Consider the following 19,933-nt stretch of genomic DNA (forward strand, 5'->3'; position numbering starts at 1 on the left):
ACAACAAAATATTGATATTTGCCTTCTAAATGAGACATGGTTTAAAGATAATAATTTTAAAATACCAGGATATAATATTTACAACAAAAATTCAAACAATGCACATAATGGAGTTGCAATACTAATAAAACCATACCTTAAGTATAATATATTAAATACTAGATTTTATGAAGATATACAAACAGTTGGTGTATCTGTATCAACTGGACATAGTAGTTTAACAATTCTCTGTATATACTGTCCACCTTCAAGTGGGCGTATACGATTTAATAGACTCCGTTACATTATTAATGATTTACCAAAGCCCATATTTATGAGTGGTGACTTTAATGCTCATCATATTGCATTTGGTTGTCAGTCAACCAAAAGTAGAGGTCAGGAGTTATTTAATTTAATTGATGACTTAGATTTGTGTATTTTAAATGATGGTAGACCTACAACCTTAAATCGCCCTAGACAAACTGCTTCTGCCATTGATGTAAGCTTCATTAGTGGCAGCCTCGCACCACTATGTGAATGGTCTGTACATGATGATACAATGGGAAGTTACCATTATCCAACAATAACAGAGATTTCATTAGATATAGATAAATATCATCTCAATTCCCCTGTAGATAGGTTTATATATAAAAGAGCTGACTGGGAAACATACACAGATCTTTCAAAAACAATGTTTAATGATTTGATACTTCAATCACATGATCCTATTTCAACATATAATAATTTCTGTTCTCATTTAGATACTCTTAAAGAAATGTCAATTCCAAAGCTCACTAAAACAAATACTTTCATAAGCAGACCACCATCTCCTTGGTGGAATTGTATATGTGAACAAAGTGTTATTGCTTCATATAATGCGCTAAAACTATATAGAAAAGAACCTACTATTGAAAATTATATTAATTACAAAAGAAAAGATGCCCAGAAAAAGAGAACAATTTCAGAACAGAAAAAAATTGGATGGAATAACTTATGTAACACTTTTAATAGAAATACTCACATAAGAAAAATTTGGAATTTATTAAAAATGTTCAAAGGCATAAGACCTAAGAATAAATCATATACAGATGTGTTTATATCTCCACTCTTGGATAAATTATCAGATAATAGCAACTTAATTGAAGTAGATCAACTGAACATTGTTTTTGAAATCAACAATGATAACCCAAATTCAAAATTTTTACTGGATCCATTTTCATGGTCTGAATTTTTAACAAGTTTGCACTCTAGACGAAATACAACTCCTGGTTTAGATGATTATCCTTACATTGTAATTAAAAACTTAGATGTTTCTGCCCAAAAGTTGTTTCTTAACATCCTCAATTTGCTTTGGAGTAATAAATGTATTCCACAGTCATGGAAAACACAATGTGTTGTCCCAATACTTAAGCCGGACAAATGTCCTGAGTTTGCTAGTTCTTATAGACCAATTTCCTTGTCATCCTGTCTTGGTAAAATATTCGAAAATATGGTGAAAGTCCGTCTCGATTGGTATGTTGAATCTAAGTGTTTCATTCCACCTATACAATTTGGCTTCCGTAGAGGGCGTAGTAGTGCAGACAGTTTCACCTCTTTAATCTCTGACCTGAAAAATGCAAAACATAGAAAATTAAACACAGTTTGCGTATTCCTAGACGTTCAAAGTGCTTTTGACAGTGTTGATCCTGGTATACTAGTTCAAATCATGTCTAGGTTGGGTGTGCCCGGGCACTTATGTAAGTGGATTTTTAATTTTTTGAACAACAGAACAATCTATGCTAGGCATAACAATATTCTATATGGACCCAAATGTGCCTCGAGAGGTACAATGCAGGGTGCCACACTATCTCCATTACTGTACAATATATACACAAGTGAAATTTGTAAATATGTAAATAATAGGAATGTAAATATTTTACAATTTGCTGATGACATTGTATTATACAGTAGTAATTACAACTTAGAGATTGCAATAGATAATATGAACAAATCCTTATTTCAACTATTACAATATTATAATTATCGTTTACATTTAAAAATTAACCCATCTAAAAGTAGTGTTATGTTTTTTGGCAATGAAGCCTCAAATTCAAATATTATTTACAATAATGAAATTATAAATAGAGTCACTTCAAAGAAATTTTTAGGAATAATACTAGACCCAAAACTAACTTTTGAAGAACATATTAAATATATATCCAAAAATGCTCACAGAGGACTAAATGTTATCAGATCACTGTGTGGTGTAACATGGGGTGCAGACCCTAAAATATTGTCAATATTGTATAAAAGTATTGTTAGAAGTCACTTAGATTATAGCTCACTCGCTTATATGAATAGTTCTCATGTAAATAAATTAGACATATTGCAGAATAAGGCTTTAAGAATAATATCTGGTGCTATTTGCTCAACTCCCATAAGGGCCATGGAAGTTGAGACAAAAGTGATGCCTTTGATTTTGAGGCGAATCTTACTTGCTGAAAGATACTGTCTCAAATTAATAGCATCAAACAACACTCAAGTAATAAACAAAATTGTACCTTATATAGATAGATCCCCAAGAAGACCATTAACAACAGCACAAGGTCTAATATGTGGTAATTCTCCAACAATGTCCGATATATTTCTGGAAATAGACAATAGTTTTTCTAAAATTAGAAAACAGTGTCCATGGCCATGTTACTCTTTCTCTTATCAGTGTATTTCACATCCAATTAATGTAGTCCAACAGACAATAAACAATAATTCGGAAATGCTTCAATTTTTGGAGGAAAATACAATGTACTATGTTATCTACACTGATGGGAGCAAAGCAAGTGATTATGTACATGCTGCTCTATATGATCCACAAGCAAAATTTTCTTCAAGTTTTATTCTGCATGAACCCTGCTCTATATTTACGGCAGAGGCATATGCAGTGTATCAGGCATTAATGCGTATTCGCGAAATCAATAATATTAAATATTTTTTAATAATTTCTGATTCCTTGAGTTTGATAACAGCTTTAACTACCCTTACAGTTAAATTCAAGTCTAATTATATCCTTTACTTCATTAAACAAATAATTCAACAATATCACAATAACAATATTCAAATTTTCTTTCTATGGGTACCTTCCCACAAAGGTATCTCTGGCAATGAAATGGCTGATAAAACTGCATATGAAGGAGTTAATGCTGTTGACGTTAGAAATACAATGAATGTTCCTATGTCCGATTACTTGCAATGTATTGACCAGAATATTCAAAATTTGTGGTTAGAAATGTGGAAGAAAGATCAAGATACGAAAGGAAAATGGTATGGAAGCATACAAGTAGACTTACCTGCAAGACCTTGGTATCATCGTATGCCAGATGTTCCTCGAGACTTTATTACTATCATAAATAGACTGCGTTTTGGTCATAATACTGCACCGTCACACCTTGCTCGACTCGGCATTATTGCGAATAAAACATGTTCACATTGTAATTCAAGTGATGGAACTGTGGAACACATTATCTTCGATTGTCAAAAATTTTTGATCGACAGACTAGTGTTGGCCAGTGAACTTAGTGATGTTGAAAATAAGTGTGATTTATTGTCCCGCCCGCCGCCTTTAAAACAATTGTTACAAGACGAACTTACTTATAAGCACATCTACAATTACATAAAAAATACAATAAAAACAATTTAATGGAATATGCTCATAGGCGTAACATTACGTCTATGAAAATTAAGAGTTGACCTAAAGGTTGTAAATACCAGGTCATAAAATCCCAAAAAAAAAAAAAAAAAAAAAAGTAATATAATCTCTATAACGGTGTTTTATAGAGGTTATATTACTGTATTTATCTGTATTTGTAATATTTCTTCTAGTCTGTGTCCTGTGATTTATATTCAGTTGATCATGCAGCTTATGAATTTTTGTATTTTCATTCAATGTCTTTAATAAACATTCTAATTTTCAATTGAATCGAGTATTAGTTTAAAAGTAGTAAATGGCTTCATATGTTTAAATCGAAAAAAACGTAATAACAACAAAATATTTGAGTGATGCTGGTGACATAAGTGAACTGCGTATCATGTAATTTTTATGGTCTATTTTGTGCCTTAGCTTCTATTTATGAATCAAGAAGATATTATAATGTACGTATTTTTGTACTTCGGCCTTTTTTCTAAAAAAAATGCATATGATTTTTTTATTATAAAATATAGGAAATGTAATGTCAAGGTTCATTACATTTACATACTGTATATTTTATATAGCCCATAGGAACTTTTCTAGCTCTAAAAAATGAAACTCTTGTTGGTTAAATTGATAGTGTTTCAAGCTTAATTAAGAAGTTTACTGTGTCAATTAAATATAATAATAATTATAATTGTTGTCTGCATTCATAGAAATGCAATTTCACACAATTTCTGCTGAGATTGATTGTTGCAATGTGTATGGTATTCAGTGAAAGTTCATGCATATTGAATATCAGTAGTGATGTGGTGAAGACTGTGATATGATGTTATAAATTACAAAAACTCGTACCATTAAGTATAAGTAAAGGTTTAGGTGAAACTTACACAATTAGGCATAATGAGAATAATTATGAATTTATCATATTATGCAAATGGATTTTCTATAATTATACATAATTCTGTAGTTTTTAATTATAACTGTTGAAAAATTATAAATATATATTATATATTGTGAAAAACATTTCTTATAGATGGTTTAAATGTGATGCATTATGAGTTGGCTCCGCAATACATCAACAATGCTTGCCCGACAATTGTCACGAACATTAGACCCTCGACATGATTATGAGCCCCAAGCTTGCTACAACTCATTCTGTAAGCATTGGCAACAAGCTCATGATATTATTTTGAAGTCTAAGGTAATTATATAATATAATTTACGAAAATAGCCTAAATTTTGATATATTCTGTAATCTTTCATACCAAATTTACAGTAAAAATATTCTGGTATTCTAAAGATAGGATAAATCTTTATAATATTTAAAATAGTATGTGTGTATAACATAGGTACTTTCTTTCCTTTAACTGAACTAAGCCAAGTACAGTTGACATTATTCAAAATATAGAAAATTACATTTTAATGTTTTTTTAAACATTTCTAATTTTTCCTACAATGCAGATATTAGAAGTGTGAAATTTTTATCAGGTACTAGTCTATTTACATAAATAAGACATAATTATAATATAAATATATTTTATATTCTTACAGCCACAGCACTTACATGATGATGTATTAGGAGTTGTTAATCATTTAGAGCAACTGTCTACCCTTCTTGTATTAGAGGCGAGAGCAAGAGAAATCAGTACAACTCAAAATCCACAACCATGCTTTGAATATCTGCTTAGTGAGAATGTCCTGGATAAATTATATGATTGGACTATATGTACTGGAAAGTAAGCATTTGATCTCTATTGTTTTAAAAGTATTTGATAGATGTTTTTTGTAAATGTCCTTAAAGAAAATTTTGTTTACAAATATTAAAAAATAGGTTAGTTATGGATTATAAAAAGTTGTGTTTAAGTAGTTATGAGATCTGCCTGATTCTTTAGGTAAATAGATTCTTGACAATCAATCATAACAGTTTTTTAAAATAGAACTCTGAAATGATTGTGATGGGTTAAATAATTAAAACAAATTCAACCATTTTTCATAAAATAAGCCAGCTAGTATTGTATGTCAAAGTCTAATCCCATATTTCTTTAACAGTTGTTTATCAGAAGCTGGATTTCACAATAAAGCATATGTATGTAAATTAACTAAGGCAAGGCTTATCAGCATTACAATTTCCTGTGACTCATTTGTTTAATGAACTCATGATATGAACTCTACATAATATGTATATTATCAATAACTTCCTTGACCTAATAAAATAAATATAAATGAAGAAACAAATACACCAAAATAAAAGGGATCTATATAAAAACTTATCCCGTTATTAATAAACAAATTAAACTAGTCCAGCCCTCTTTTAACTAAAGAAATCTACTCTTCTTCTTACTAAAGAAGTTAGAAGAAGAGTTAGTTAACAGGCCAATTATACGGATTCATTTTTTCTTACTAATAGGGTAATATTTTTATTAGTTCTCAATGATAATTTATTATTTAACCATCTTCACAGTATATGATCTTTTGGTCATGTCAGTGCATATAAGGTTTTGTAACTGAACATGAAAAATTTATAAGAATTGTAAAATATAAAAACTTGGGTATCTATGTACATATAAATCAGACAGTTTCATATTTTCTTTTACCATTTACAAAATATAAAGCTTATTAATATATTATCAGTATATTATCAAATGACTGATTAAATATAAGTGAAGAGCAAAATTAATCTCTCAATTGGATATTTTGCAGATTATATTGAATTATTAGGGTGAGGAATTTAAACAATATTAATATAAAATGTGAAGTACCACTACCTCATTTACTTTTATAAAATTTTATTTTGTCATTAAGATGCAAACAGTAATAGATAACCTACATTTAAGATGAATACTATGAAATATAATGATAGTTCTGTGAATGACTCTTTACACAATAACAATAAAAACAAACACTATTGCTGTTTGTAGATTATTATTGTAAGACGGTGTTTGCATTACATTAATATGACTGTTACAACTCCTTTTTGATATTATTAATTGATTTATAACTGTGACGTATATACTAGTATCTTGGCTACTTACAAAGTTGTTTATTACATTTTTAATTTGTTACTTCGGTTATTTTGGGTATAAGTTTTAGAATAATGTATCTCATCCAGGTTTATTAAAATAGGCATAAATAGATTGTCAGTGTAGAGTATCTCTACTCTACATGACAATCTATTAACTGATTTTTCTGACTATTAACTCTACAAACCCAACTCTTTGGGTTTGTAGAGTTAATAGTCAGAAAAAAATTACTGCTCATTAAATTAGAATTGAAAATAAGTAGTGTTGTTTGTTTTTATTACAGATATGAAAATGCCTTAAGATTGGAACAGCTGCGGCTGTATGGGCATCTCATAAGTTTTTATGGATCACAAGTATGCAATATCATTTATTAAACTTGTTTATCATGACAATTATATTCTGCTTCACACTCCCAAATATTTCAAATTTATATAACCCTTTGCATAAAATTATTAGGAGACATATTTAAATGATTTACTAATTAGCTTTAAATTCTAATTAATTTGCACAACATCTCATTATGGAAAAATTTGTTTCACAATTTCATACTTGTTTTGATTTTTGAGTATCCAAGTATATACAGGGTGGCCAAAAAGTCGTGGATCAAACGCAAATAGGGGATAGATGAGGTCATCAGCGGCAAAAAATTGTTTTACGGGAGGTCTCTAAGGTCAACCCCTGCAGAGTTATGATTTATTTTGCGTTTTATAAGAAAATTGACTTTTTCGTCCTAGAAATATATTAGAGCGACTCATGGTCATGTGTAATACCTTTTCAGAATTCATATTAAATGCGCCAAAACTTGTAATACAGGGTCACTTTTCGGTAGAGTAATTTTATTTCACAGTGGGGTCAGAAGTAAACAAAAAGTTTTGATTTGAAAAAATTTTATATCGTATAACTTAATATTATCTTCAATACACTCAATAAAGAACTATAAATAGTATGTGTTAAGCAAGAACTCATCAGTACCAATCTAGTGGATATTATGAGAAAGATACAGGATGTAGATATTTTCGAATTTTAAACAGAATTAGTAAAAAAAAGTTAATTTTCATATAAAAACCAAAATAAATCATAACTCTGCAGGGGTTGACCTTAGAGACCTCCCGTAGAACAATTTTTTGCCGCTGATGACCTCATCTATCCCCTATTTTCGTTTGATCCATGACTTTTTGGCCACCCTGTATATATGAGATATATTTTTGTGTGATTTTATTCATAATGGGCCAAACATATTTATAATTAAGAGGTTTATTAAATAACTAATTTCAGGTTATAGCAGCTGAACCATTTTTACGTCCACTTCTGAAATTATTAAGCGGCTTCAGGGATCAATTGGCGCCGCCAAATCTAGAGAGTAAGTTATATATTTGCGTAATAAGGTAAAACTAAAAGTATTTCATTAAGAACAACGGTCTTGTACGTTGCAAATGTCACTGTCAAGTTATCTTCTATGAAAGTTTCATTATTTGTTTACGTAATAAAACTTCTTTGCAGGTCAACTTGTAACGGTACTCAATCAGCTATGTATAACGTTGATGCAGAATCTGAAGTTTGTCGATTTGTTCTTCTTAACTACGCACACGCAAAATGGATCGATCCCAGAGTAAGTTACAAATCTACTTATTGTCTATAGTATCGAATATTTTTTATTACTGATCGAATTTTGAATTAATTTTTGGCTGACAATAAATATTCGATATTTATATTTATTATGAATCTTATTGTGTGCGAGTTTTCTTTAACCATCCTTTTATTGCGGGCGCCGATGACAAAAGTGTATAAATACCTAGGCTCAAAAAATATACCTGTTTGCATTTATCAATTTCTCTAAAGTCTCGTTTGTACCCCAATCCTGGCCTCATATTTCTAAGCATTTATTATCATTCCTTTCCTACTAATCGGAAACAATTATGGATATTCGTTCTCCACTATTTGGGTGTCGTAGTGATTTTCTATGCATCATTTAATTTCCTTTTTTGATAGGTATTAGATTGCGGAAAGTAAACTCACTTTCAATAAATTAAGTTATTTTTTTTGGAAACTACTGCAAAAGTACCGGCGTTATGGGAACTAATATCATTCTTATTTGCTACGCAACATTTCGTTTATTATTTAAGTATCAAGGTGATGATTGATTCAACAATAATTACGTACTTTCTAAGTAAAACGTCGAACGTATTACAACATAAAAAATGTTTTTTTTGCACTTTGCACTGCTTCGGCCTCGAATTCCTCGACGACTCTCTTTCCGCAGACTCTTCTTTTATCGAACAGGTGGTGGTTGCCCTACCCAACTACGCTCTACCCTGAGTCGAATTGGTTTACCGTAATTCAAATTCAAAAATCATTTAATCATATTGGTAACACTTGTCAGTAACTAAATACATATTAATGCTTCTAATTTTACATTTAGTGCCAGTTCTCAAATCAAGGGCGTAGAACGGAAGAGAAGAACTGGCAATAAACTCTCCGCCACTCTTTTTAATCGCCTGGTTTTTTTCTTACACAACGTTTGTAAGGAGCTGCAACCATTAAACCACGTTCCACATGACATCTTAAGTAATTAATAATAATAACATAAATTAAAAACAAAGAGTTGTCCTCTATCAGCAGGAGGCATGGTGAAATAGGAGCACGCACTTAAATTCTCGTGGGAAGAACACGCAAACACATAGTCGCAATAATTAACAGAGCATTAAATATCTGAGACATTTCAGGTTTATAATAGGCCAGTTGTTATTATCATCGGTGCACCGCGAAGGTTCTTGCGGCTCCGTTTCCCGCGATGCTTTCCTTCTTTGTGCAAAGATGTCCGCTCGTTCCGAACAACTCGCTGAATGTTTGCTCACGGGGAATGCTTGTCCAATACTTGCTACTGGTGAGTTTATTAAACGATATTAATTGGTTGTATAGTTCCTCAAATCCTTATCACTCTTGTGACATTTTAAATATGACGAAAAGAGATAACATATTTTTACTTTTAAAAAGAAAAATTTAATTTACATTTTGTGGCACGATCGACGGAAAGAAAAGGACTTTAATGCAGTATTCTAATTATCTATATTATTATTTAGTCCGTGGCCATTAAGACTGATTCAATATGTTTTTTTTGTTCCTGGCGGACTGCAAAATATTATAAATGCATACAATTTAATGCTTCCAGGTCTAAGTGGTCTGTATTCCCTTCTCCCTCGCACATTAGGGGAAGGCATCCTCCGTCTCACACCAGATGACGTCAACAAAGTGCATAAGTTGACGTTGTTCATAGATTCGTTGGAGTTTTGCAATGCTGTAGCACAGGTAATGTGATTTTTTATCATAAGGAAATCCAATAATACTATGTAGTTTCTATTAAGGTACAGATACAGTGTTTTTGTGTTCTATTATATAACTATGTATAGATAAATAAATAAATATGACTTTTCAAAAATGTTCATAAGTAATGATAAAATGATGCAATAAGGTCCATATTCTAATTTGTATCTCATTTTCAGCGCTGTCAAAATTCATATAGAAAAAAGTTTTGATAGCTCTTAAAACTTGAATAAAACTTATTTTAATGACGGTCTAGAAAACGTGCCTTAATATTTAGGGGCCGTAAAATATTACGTAAGCAGATTTACTGCCATTTATTTCCCCCCCCCCCCTCTTCTCTTGTCAGCAAAAGTAAGCAAAGCTCTCAAAAAAAAATTGTACATAAAGGTATTAATTTTTTGTAGCAATCCTCGAAAATTCATTTCGTTTTCAAGCATAGACAATGTGCAGGTAATATGTGTAATAAAGTAAATAATTATACTTGAACGGCCTCTTCTGAAACACATATATTTCTAGGTCGCTCACCCGTCGATAAGAGCACAACTCCTGGATTTGCTATTACAAGGTTTTCTTGTTCCTGTCATGGGACCAGCGCTTTTACAGGTATACGACCTAATTTGTTCGTGATTTTTGATCATATACGCTTTTCATAATTCATAATGGTTAATTTTTTGTAACATTTTTATATTTGAATATGCACTAACAATATTTATCAAGCGTAATTCTTTCATTCAGTCTACTGCATGCTTACGCCCGAACCCAATAACCAATCACAATCCATAATACGCCATCTGAGATAGTAATCTTAATCCAAATGATGTAACAAGTGTGCCAATAACCAATCGACGGATAGTAATAACCATCTGTCGATACAAGCTTTCCATGGGAGGTCGTATCGGTGTCTGTGGATAGATCTTTGTATGAAAATGACAGTTGACGAAAGCTCGATTTCAACAGTTAATTATTTTAACAGATTTTAACTTACACAACTTTCTTGAATTTTTTGTTATGTTTTAAACATACAAATGTATATTTTAATGTTTTATTTGGTTTACATTGATTATAAATGAGTTTTAATAAATTAATATGAGTGAAAACTTGGTAAAATGGAACGACAAAGAGCATTTTATGCGTCGCCAAAAATGGATTGTCTTCGTAGGGTTTGGTTATTGGGATGCAGATAGGAGATCGATCGACTGTCACGGTTGAAAACAATCTGAGATTGTAGATTAATTATTGGGTTCGGGCGTTAATGGATCAAAGATCTAATTGAACTGTCATGAAGCTTCATAGTTAAAATCTCTGCAATTAGCTTTAAAAAAATCTTTAAACTAATGGCAGATATGCAACTACAAAGCGATATAATACTAATATTTCATAATTACACACACACATCAACCAAACAATTATTAGTACAGTAATCCCTCCTATAACATGGTAGCAGAACACCGCATTATAGAAACGCGTTGTAGGAGTATTTTCTCATAACGCACTTATATGACCCTATATAAGAAGTGTAATTAAGTACGTGCAATTATTTAATCAATTACCGTCTAAATGATTAGCGTGTTTAACCAATTCAAAAGGGCATTAAAGATATCAGAATGAGCCTAGTAGACTAAATTATAGGCTGTCTGTTGGCGATGTGTATCTCGTTCGTATATATTAAGTTTCTCATGTAAAAAAATTATATTTTTGTATTGAGAAATAAAATTCTTTAAACATTATATAACGCGTTAAACATTTATCATTTGTACATAACAAATGATAAATGTTTAACTTTTCTCGAGCGTACAAATTATTCTAAATGTACAGTATACAAATATAACGTGTGCAATTCCCCCGTTATATGGGGGAATACTCGTGTTATACGAGGGACTAAAATCGCGTAATATAAAAATGCGTTATAAGAGTATCGTGTTACATAATGTTCTTCGAATATACAAAAAACATTATGGACTGGACTGTAACTGGTGTTATTCGTTTTGGCTATAATTTTTTTTTTAATTTCGTTAATGATCAATCCCTTAAAGTGATGTTCAGAAACGAGATTTAGTGTGAACTCCAAAATAATAATTAGAAAATCGTAATTTCGACATCACTAAATTCATTACATTTTTGACATACTCGATTCTGAATATAACTTAGAATAAGAATCGCGATTAAACGCTATATATAAATTCCATACGTCAAAAATGTATTGGATTTTAAAACGGGAGCTTATTAGCTTATTCTATATACATCTATTTTACGTAATATTGTGTTTTTAACGATTGTCGCAAAAATATGGAAATAAGGAAGCTTTCGTGGTAAGCGCGGGTTTGGTATGCTATTGTTTGAGACGGTTTAGTGACTGTGTGATTTTGTTTTTGTGCTCAACATAAACAATAGTAAAAAACAAGAGTCAATTGCCAAAATAAGAGATTTATAAAAGTTTTTTATATGGAAACAACACATTTGCCTATTCGTATAGAAGTACGCCAAAAGTATTAAAATGTGTTGGTCCTGCCACCAAGTATTCGTATCATGTTCAGTTATGACAGTTTCGACTATATGTCAATACGATACTGCCAGTTTCTGAGATCTCAACAATTTTTCGTCAAATTTGTATAGTTTTTTTACACGCTTTTTTGTTTGAATCATATGTTTTTGTGCTTTTTTAGTTCCAAATACGTCCAAGACTGCTCAAGTTTTCCATATAAAAAATATTTTTACTTATATTATGGAAACTATTTCATTTTACGCATTGTTTTTTGTTATTGTTTATTGTTAAGGGTTAATATGCTTTATATTAGTTTCATCCATTTCTATTATTTGGTCCTTCGAGTCGGACTTTTCATTTATTAATTTGACATTCTCACTTAGATTACACATTGCATGTTTGTTCTAACGTATCAATTTAACAAATTGGTTTCTTTTTGCTTTCTTAATTTATGATACCAATTAATTTTGTGAACATTTTTTTATTACATTTCAAAACCTCAGATCCCAAAATTTCAGGATATTTCAAAGAAAACATAACTTTTTGAATTATTATGAGGTTTCTTTGTGGTGTTAGTACGTACAAATGCGTTCTTGTCAATAAAGAAAACAATAATGTACTTTAAAAAAAATCCATATTGAACAATCATTACAGTTAACTTACGCATATTAACATAAACAGTGGTAATCAATTAACCAGTCAAAGAGTTTTCACATACCGCATTAAGTTTGTGGTCCTATATTTGTTTACCAACTACCGTCACTCAGCCGTCATACCAGCGCCTAACACGAAATACTAACCGTACGACGATCGTAGACGAAAGGGGAAACGTTGCAGACTGGGGCCATCGAACAAGCGGCGGCTACGGCGTACTTTGAGCTACTGATTCGCTGTATAACGCCTGAGGGACTTATGAGGGTAGTTCTACATTTTCTCTTCACCTATGAATATGATGGAGTGAAGATGATCGATGTGCTTCTGGCTCGGCTTGAAAGCAGTTCGCAGGTGAGATAAATTGTTTATTTAATTTAAATGTCCTTACTCAAAAGGACGGAAATGTTTTTTTTTTTTGTCTATAGAGGTAAGTGTAGTAGAAGCGAGAATTAATAAACTTTTCTTTTGATCAGACCGTCAAGAAAAAATTGTGTTCTGTCAAGGGATGCCTGGCAGATGTGAAAGATCGAAAATATTTTTTACAAGTAATATGCTAGATGAACGACATATTACAATAGTTCCTCTATATATGGCACAACGAAAAAATAAAATATTACGATTTCTTTCCAAATGACTGTTTATTTTTATTAAATACAAAAATTTGCTCAAAAACTATGCAGTTATAAGTACAAACCTATTCTTTCTGCCCGTTTGCTCCCTGTCCTATAAAAATTTAAATATAATTCAAATTGCGACAACAATCGTTTTTACCGGCGAATATAGATGTTTCACATCATAATAAATATATAATAATATTTAAAAATATATTTTTCAGCTGTCCTTAGTAACACTCTCCCTTATGGAGACTTTAATTGATCTAAATTGTGAGGACGTCATGATCGAGCTGGTATTCAAGTACCTTTTAAATGGGCATCACATGATCTTACCGCATAAGCACAAATTATCAGATCCCGAAATGTATAGGCTGGCATCTGTGGCCTTCTTGGAGTTAAGCCCGAAATGCTGTAAGAGGCCATTGGAAATGACAAAAGCGTGGGTCGAAGAGATGGCGGCAAGTGGAAGGAAGGTTCTGGAACTTAGTAGTAATGACAGTAGGAGAGTGAATGGAGTACACGGAGATATTGCTATGAATGATCTAGTCCAGGATATCAATTTTGATTATGGGGTAAGTTCTATACCTTACGACAAGCGAATATTTTATAACTAGTTTTGTCTATTAACTAGTTATGCCATACGTAACTTTTTTGTTTACCTGAAAATCGAATGCAGGACTCGCCAACTTAAATTCTAAAAACTGTTGAATTTTTAGATTTTTCCCCTCTACTTAACCTTGTTATACCAGATTACTTTTCCGTTCCTGATAATTAAATACATATCTATAATCACGACATTTATCTATGCAGTGACTTCAGAATAATATTAAAAATAAGTTATTACAAACGTTTCAGAACCCGAACGAAACCCTAATCAGCAACTATCATGCATACCTTTGCGATAGTCGCTTTGAGATAGTTACGCGATCCATTGCGTGCGCGCATTGGTCCTCGAAATACAATACAATTTCTCCCAAAAGAGAACCGAACAACAACACGAATATCAAAGAAGCAGAGCATACGATAGATAGCCTAGTTTCAATTTGCACAAGTGGATATGACACTTTTAAAACGTCAGAAAAAAGTGACACTTCGGAAAAAGAAAACAGTCTCAATTCCTTGACAGAGGAAAAAGAAGGAAAGGAATGTTTGGAGGAAAAGCAACAAGTTATTGATGAAAAGGAAAATGTTAGTTTGAATTCTTTTGGGGAAACTAGCGGTTATAATAGCTTTTTAAAGGTGGATTGTGATGAGGGATTTGCTGAGGATTCGTTTAGGAAGAGTTTTGAAAAGGAACCTGAGGAGTTCAGCGAGGGTGATGTGCCCGTGGGAAGTTGGAGGGTCAGCACTGATAGTATTATTGGTATGTCACACTTTTATTACGACTAACGTCAAAAATTTTGTCAAGTTGGTAATTTTTCATACAGAGTCGATAAAACTATTGTTGAAAATATAAAGGCAAAATTTAGCTAATTTTATAAAACCACTAGCTGACCCGGCAAACGTTGTTTTGCCATTTACACTATTTCTAGGAAACATTTTTTTAGTTCAATAATAATAACTATCTACTATGATTAAAAATAGGGGTTGATCGTAGAAGGGTGAAAATTAAGGGTTGTATGTATTTTTGTAGTTCATAAAAAATCTAAACCTAAAACATAAAATTTAGGGGTGAAAGATAGATAGTAGCTGATTCTCAGATTTACTGAATATGTATAAAAATTTCATAAGAATCGGTCGAGCCGTTTCGGAGGAGTATGGGAACGAACATTGTGACACGAGAATTTTATATATTAAATAACATACTTGTTACTACCTCAGTACTAACTCGCTTCATTACATATGTAGCTCGAATATGTGGCTCGAATGTCAATCAAACTTATAAGTTCTCAGAGGTGTCATCCATTTTTTCTGTACGAAGTTTGACAGCAAAACGAAATTGTGACTTGAAATACGAATATGAATATTCAATTTAATTATTTTAATTACGTACACTGTTCATAAGATTTGATTGGTAATGGTCTATGGTCTATGATAAAATATGCGTTCGGTCATTGGTCAGCTTTCACCTTGATAACAATTGACAATCGCAGCATCCCTGCAGCCGTCTGTTGTGTCATGTCAAAATCATGTTACAGGTCCGCTATTAAGCAGTCTTCTTAGGAAGACGTCGCGTTGTTTAGAATCGGATGTTACGAGCAACTGCCACGTCACGAGCATCATCTGCAAACTGTGCTCGTTTCCATCAGTCCTACTGGTGGCAGTTGTACTGTGCCCTACTTTGACGCCTAATGTACCGTCGTTGTATCAGGTAAGCGTAGTTGCATCACAGTTTTTCACAGAGATATTCCAAAGCACCCGGCCTTTTAGTTTTATTAAAAGGCTAAAAGGCCCCTTCAGTTCACCTCTGTATTAATTAAGTTAAATGATTGTTCAGTATGTTTAAGCATTGAAATATATAAACGAGATAAGATAAAATTAGTTTTAATTATCAGTAAAGGCATGTCTATATTGGCCCAATATATCCATACATAATATATAGTCCATGTTTTCATCATTTAAAATAATTGATCTGCGTATGTTAGAGTTTTGTGAGAATAAATAGTTTTTGAGTCCAAAATCTTAACATTATTAGAAATATAGCATCGACAATTTAAAAGACTTAGGTGGTCGCAAAGTGAGACATTCGATTTTAAAAACTCTTTGAATTACATATTTACAATTACATATTTATTTTTATACGTAATCACAAAATATGTAATATCATACTACTTCGTACGCTTTGCTGATTAATTCACTGAGGTACAACGTATGCAGCTGTACAAAGATGACGTACGACCTCATATGGAATACTCTCATCTCTGGGCCGGTGCTCCCAAATACCACCTCCTTTTTTGACCTAATTAAGGGAAGGGCTTGTTAAGTTGTCAATCTCCAACGTATTACCGATCGGTTTGATTCTCTCTCTACGCAGAGACATTGCATCTGTATGCGTATTGCGTGAATAAAGTGTACTATGGAGGGTGCTCTGAAGAGTTGTATGGGTTGATCCCTCCAGCCTCATTACCACACCGTACGTACTTATACGTACAGGCTTCACAAGACCTTTTTCATTTTCGAACTAGCCAATTAGTCTTCTGTGAGAGATACGTATGGGCCGGCAACACACCCATACCATGACTGCCCTTTTTAAAAAAATACTTCCTTGACTGCTTATGAGAAAGCAAATAGCAGAAATCAAGGCGGCAATTCTGGTACAAAATTCTATCAATTGTGTATATTTCTTATTAATTTCGTAGATTTTGAATAAACTACGCGAGGAAGTAGATATAGCGTTAGAAGGGATGGAGAAGGTAGAAGAGTTGGTGGATCGAGCGAGAGTCTTCCTCATACAACGGGAGCTAACGTTAGTTCGGCGAGCGCTTACCAACGACGACAGTGAGTATGAAGAAGCTGTGCCCTCTTGCCTACACAAATCGTTGATTTTAAGTTTTGTTAATTGCGCGGCAGATTAAAAGAGGATGTTTTTACAAAATAATGATATTTTTCTTTACTCCATTAAAGTCATGTTATTCCATTACTGTTTATTTTGTCATACCTTCAAATAGCTTATTACACAAAATAAATAATGCCTCATTACCAAAAACACATCGTATATAACTCACAACATTAGTATTAAAACGTAGTTTTTGGTAACATGAATTTTTAAAATTTGTAAAATTTTCATGCATTTATTGATTTTTTCTTCATATTTATTATTTTTTGATGTGCAAAATATATGTGTCTTCATATTAATGAAGTTTTTAGTTAAATCTACAACTGTAGCAGTTTTAAAAGAAATATGGATTTTATAGAATATTGAATAATAAGTTTTTCTAATATTTCAGGAAAAGCGCGAAATCCGAATCTTCAGCAAGACAGTTCGTTTCGTAGAAGCGAATCTAAAAGACGCAGTTTCTCATCTAGTCTTAGCAATATGTTCTCCAGGAAGGCACCACGTAAGTGTTTAACAATAAATTCTTGCAAAAAAAATACTTTTGTCCAAAACTCTAAAAATTAAAAACAGTTATTCACCCCTAACACACGGTAGATTGGTTCCGAGCTATAGGCCTTGTAGTATTCTCGCATAACGCGCTTGTATGACCCTATATAACGCGTTATGTACAAATGATTCTAGTTTAACAGGGATTTAAATCGAATATTAAGAAATAATTCAGAACTAAATATGTGCGTCCAAATCATTATAAATTTCAGATATATAATTTGTGAAGTTCTCGCGATATATCAGGGCAATTTCCGTGTTATACGAGGCACTGAAATCGCGCAATATGAAATGCGTTTTAAGAGTGACGCGTTATAAAGGCGATTGCTGTTTATTCCAAATTAAAATAAACTTTAAAAAGGTGCCTTTGATACATATGTATTAGAGTTGCTATTCCATTTATTAAGGGTTGGTTGTCATAGACCTAAGCGTGATGCGATAGACATATGGAATCACAGATTATTTATAGGTATTGATGTTTTTTATAAATCTGTACTACGTCACAATGCTCTATTGTCAATAGTTCGATCGATGTAGGGGTTTTTATCACACCTTGGGTTACATTATCGAAGATTTCATATCCCTTACTTATAAAAATATTAGGAAGGTAGAAAAGAAAAAGTAGGAATCTTATGGTGAAGAAGTTTTCAAATCGGCCTAGTAGTGTTGAGCCTATTCAAAGCAAATAATATTAGTGTAGATGAATTCACTTCAATAAAACATAGAATATTGACTGTTCTTTCTAGTACTTCTTCGAAGTAAACCTCGATTTTATTAAAAATAAGTTCTTTACTCCCTAAATTAACAACTAGATGTTGAGGTTATAATATAATACTGATTAATTGACAGCATCCCCGTCACCACAAATCCAGCCACCCGCGCCACAACTGCCATTCACCCAAGAGTCATACTGGAATAAATCAGCCATGCACCGCTGCATATTAAACGCAGTCATCCTCGACGAATGGCTTAAAGAATTATCAGCGTTGTGTCAGGAACAGGCGCTCAGATTATCCGCTGAAAGTTACGAACACGAAAACTATATACGGATATTATCTTTATGACTACGGGCGAAAGCCTCACAGGGCACAGTTAAGAAAAAAGTTGTCTTCTTCGAACCAAATTTGGAGACGCAATTGTAAATTTGGATAATTTATTATAGGATTTTCGAAATGTGAGGTTAAGGTTCGAACAATTTTGATACTTGTGTGCATTTTTTTATTCTGGAACAAACTATAATGCATCACAAAAAGTATCAAGTCGAAATGAGTATAGTCAAATTAGTGTATTTTTGTTTTATTATAATGACGTCATTACTTTGAGGTGCAGAAGTAAATGAGTCTTGAATTGGTCAATCTTTCATAGATTTTATTTGAGTAATGACATTCTAAACAAATATTATTATGAACATTTAATTGGTTGTTTTTAAACTAAGCTAACTTAAAATTAAAGTTTTAAATATATATTCAAGTTGCCTTGTAGTATTGTAATTATTAATAAGTAGTGCTAGAGTTGGTGTCAAAGGCTATTATCATTGTCCTGCGGCGACGTATAATTAAAAAAAAAAACCGATAATTATTGAAATTATGTGAATATTATATACATATTGAAGTTTTAACTCATTATACGTACGTCTAGCCTCAGCCGTAACTATAAGTCGATGTAAAGTCTATTTCATTTGGGGAAATAAAATAACATTTAAAATATATTTTCAGAAAAAAATATGTATAAAATATTGACAATTGTGCTAATTGAAAAGGCATTACAAGTTATATATAATATCGAAGTGTCGTTTAATAATATAACTTTTAATTAAAGAACTTTTCAGTTAAAAAAATTGAAGTAGGGCATTATTTATATTGAAGTGACATTCAGTATAAGAATTTATTGTTTTATTTAATAATTGTGTGGATCCACATATTTAATTGAATTGGCATGTATGCCATCTACTTAATTCTAAGTACCTAATAGTTTTAAGATAAATTTAATCGATAATAATCAACGAGTATGCCATGATAGTAATTTTGAACTGTGATTTTGTAATGTTCAAAAATTGGAATAATTTATTGTAAATTTTACTTTTAATACTTATTTTCTAATGTAGATTCGTATCTCAGTGATTTTAGTGCATTAACTAACAGTAATTTTTAGGAATTT

At 31.8% G+C, this 19,933-nt stretch overlaps 1 protein-coding gene across 2 annotated transcripts; it reads left to right on the top strand.

Annotated features, from left to right (window-relative positions):
* The first annotated feature begins 3,854 nt into the window (after window positions 1-3,854).
* Window positions 3,855-19,076, top strand: LOC125053556 (FHIP family protein GF15501). Of its 2 annotated transcripts, none has more exons than XM_047654951.1 (16): window positions 3,855-4,104; window positions 4,677-4,844; window positions 5,195-5,379; window positions 6,947-7,016; window positions 7,939-8,023; window positions 8,164-8,272; window positions 9,387-9,547; window positions 9,833-9,969; window positions 10,501-10,587; window positions 13,283-13,471; window positions 13,956-14,306; window positions 14,590-15,097; window positions 15,873-16,045; window positions 17,034-17,172; window positions 17,622-17,732; window positions 18,626-19,076. In XM_047654951.1, exons 2-16 carry the CDS (start codon window positions 4,698-4,700, stop codon window positions 18,838-18,840), a joined length of 2,667 nt encoding a protein of 888 aa, XP_047510907.1. In that variant the 5' UTR covers window positions 3,855-4,104; window positions 4,677-4,697; the 3' UTR covers window positions 18,841-19,076. The 2 variants fall into 2 exon arrangements, with proteins under 2 accessions (XP_047510907.1, XP_047510908.1); XM_047654952.1 differs by having other exon boundaries at window positions 13,304-13,471.
* The last annotated feature ends 857 nt before the right edge of the window (window positions 19,077-19,933 follow it).

Source organism: Pieris napi, chromosome 11, assembly GCF_905475465.1.
Source record: "Pieris napi chromosome 11, ilPieNapi1.2, whole genome shotgun sequence".
Classification (NCBI taxonomy): Eukaryota; Metazoa; Arthropoda; class Insecta; order Lepidoptera; family Pieridae; genus Pieris; species Pieris napi.